General features: G+C 54.9%; 1 protein-coding gene across 1 annotated transcript; it reads left to right on the top strand.

Annotated features, from left to right (window-relative positions):
- The first annotated feature begins 802 nt into the window (after positions 1-802).
- Positions 803-2,176, top strand: FOXG1 (forkhead box G1). Its single transcript, XM_009959733.2, has one exon. The coding sequence runs from the start codon at positions 803-805 to the stop codon at positions 2,174-2,176; it is 1,374 nt and encodes a 457-aa protein (XP_009958035.2).
- Positions 2,177-2,696: the final 520 nt, after the last annotated feature.

Below are 2,696 nucleotides of genomic sequence, written 5' to 3'. Positions count from 1 at the left end.
GGGCGCTGTTTATTTGGCGTGAGGGGATTTGTGCTTGTAGCGGGGGGCGCGGAGGGGGGGGGGCGCAAACCGCCGCGGTGATGCGGCCCTGCGCCGGTATCCCTGCGCCGCGGGAGCCGCGGCGGCGGGGGGGCGGGTCGGCGGCGGGCGGGCGGGCGCAAGGAGAGGCGGAGCGGCGCGCCGCCATTGGCCGGCGGGCGGGCAGACGCGCCGGCACGCCGCCGTCCCTGATTGGGCGGCCGGTGGGAAAGGTTAAACCAAAAAATTTTTTACAGCCCCGGTGCGTGTCTGCAGCTCTGAAATTAATTGCGGCCAGGGCGGTCTGTATAGCCCGTCTCCGTTCGCTGCTCGCCGACCCGCGGCTGCGGCTGCTCCTTCCTCCCCCCTGCTCTGCCTTGCCGGGGGAATCAGGCACCATGAAGTAGCTTCTTTTTTTTTTTTTTTTTTTTTTTTTTTGTATGTGTTTGTGTGTTGGTTTTTTTTTTGTTGTTGTTGGGTTTTCAGAGGGTTTTTTCCCCCCTTTTTTCCTCTCTCTTTTTTTTTTTCCCTCCGCTTTGACTCGGTTTGATTTTATCTGATTGGTGATTATTATTACTATTATTTTTTTCCCTCCCCGGCGGTTCCTGTCCTTGCTACATGACTTGCCAGCGCTTGAGACTGCGGTCCAACTGCGCTGCCGCCGCCGCCGCCGGTGGTGCCGCCGCCGCCGCTGCCGCTGCCGCCTCGGCCACCGCCACCGCCTCCGCCGCCCCGCGAGCTGCTCTCTCGGCCGCTGCAACTTTTCCCCTCAGACTAGTGTGTGATGTTGGACATGGGAGATAGGAAGGAAGTGAAAATGCTACCGAAATCCTCCTTCAGCATAAACAGCCTCGTGCCCGAAGCCGTCCAGAGCGACAACAACCACAGCAGCCACAGCCACCACAACAGCCACCACCCCCACCACCACCACCACCACCACCACCACCACCACCACCCGCCGCCGCAGCAGCCCCAGCGAGCCGCCGCGGCCGAGGAGGAGGACGAGGAGAAGGGTCAGCTCCTCCTGCCGACCCCCGCCGCCGCCGCCTCCGGTGCCCTGGAGGTGGCCAAGGCGGACATGCTGGCGGGCAAAGGCGACGCGGGCGCGGCGGCGGCGGCGGAGCTGGAGGAGAAGGAGAAGGCGGCGGAGGAGAAGAAGGGGGCGGCAGAGGGGGCCAAGGACGGAGAGAGCGGGAAGGAGGGGGAGAAGAAGAATGGCAAGTACGAGAAGCCGCCGTTCAGCTACAACGCGCTCATCATGATGGCCATCCGGCAGAGCCCCGAGAAGCGCCTCACGCTCAACGGCATCTACGAGTTCATCATGAAGAACTTCCCCTACTACCGGGAGAACAAGCAGGGCTGGCAGAACTCCATTCGCCACAACCTCTCCCTCAATAAGTGCTTCGTCAAGGTGCCCCGCCACTACGACGACCCGGGCAAAGGGAACTACTGGATGCTGGACCCCTCCAGCGACGACGTCTTCATCGGGGGCACCACCGGCAAGCTCCGCCGGCGCTCCACCACTTCCCGGGCCAAGCTGGCCTTCAAGCGGGGCGCCCGCCTCACCTCCACCGGACTGACATTCATGGATAGGGCAGGATCCTTGTACTGGCCTATGTCCCCCTTCCTCTCCCTGCACCACCCGCGGGCCAGCAGCACTTTGAGTTACAATGGGACCACGTCCGCCTACCCCAGCCACCCCATGCCCTACAGCTCAGTGTTGACTCAAAACTCCTTGGGAAACAACCACTCCTTTTCCACGTCTAATGGGTTAAGTGTTGATAGACTAGTCAATGGAGAGATACCTTATGCCACTCATCACCTCACAGCAGCAGCTCTGGCCGCCTCAGTGCCGTGTGGCTTGTCAGTTCCCTGCTCCGGCACCTATTCCCTAAACCCCTGCTCTGTAAACCTCCTAGCAGGACAGACGAGTTACTTTTTCCCCCATGTTCCTCACCCTTCAATGACTTCTCAAAGCAGCACTTCAATGACGGCCAGGGCAGCCTCCTCCTCAACGTCGCCACAGGCGCCCTCCACTCTCCCCTGTGAGTCCTTAAGACCTTCTTTGCCAAGTTTTACAACGGGACTTTCCGGAGGACTTTCTGATTATTTCACACATCAAAATCAGGGGTCTTCTTCAAACCCTTTAATACATTAACATCCATGGGATCAGACTGTAAGTGAACATTTTACACACATTTGCATTGTAAATGATAATTAAAAGGAAAAAAAAAAAGCAAAACAAAAAAGTCCAGGTATTTTTTATTAAGTCCCCCATTTTCTGTACGTTTGTTCAGTCTTTAGGGTTGTTTATTATTCCACCAAGGTGAGGAGTGTCAGCAAGGTGCAATGTGGGGAGATTACATTGTAGACTGAAGTTTGGAAGACAAAATTATAGTAGAATGTGTATCTAAATAGTGACTGCTTTTGAAATTTTTTATTCAAATACGATAAGTCTATCACTAAAAGCCGCCAGATTCTCCATGTTTGCAGTATTATAAGTTATCATGGATATGTCGGTGTGTGCAGACCTTGAAAGAAAGAAAAAAAAAATCACCGCTAAATTTATGAAAACTATAAAAAACTTAAAACGTAATTTGTATTTAAGCAGAATTAATACTGAAAGATGCCCAAGAACTACATTTTGGCCATTTATTATTTTATCCTTTTCTTTACTG

This window comes from Leptosomus discolor, chromosome 3 (assembly GCF_034619465.1).
Source record: "Leptosomus discolor isolate bLepDis1 chromosome 3, bLepDis1.hap2, whole genome shotgun sequence".
In the NCBI taxonomy this organism is placed as follows: domain Eukaryota; kingdom Metazoa; phylum Chordata; class Aves; order Leptosomiformes; family Leptosomidae; genus Leptosomus; species Leptosomus discolor.
Note: the sequence above shows the minus strand (reverse complement) of the source record. Positions and strands in the feature narration are given on the sequence as shown.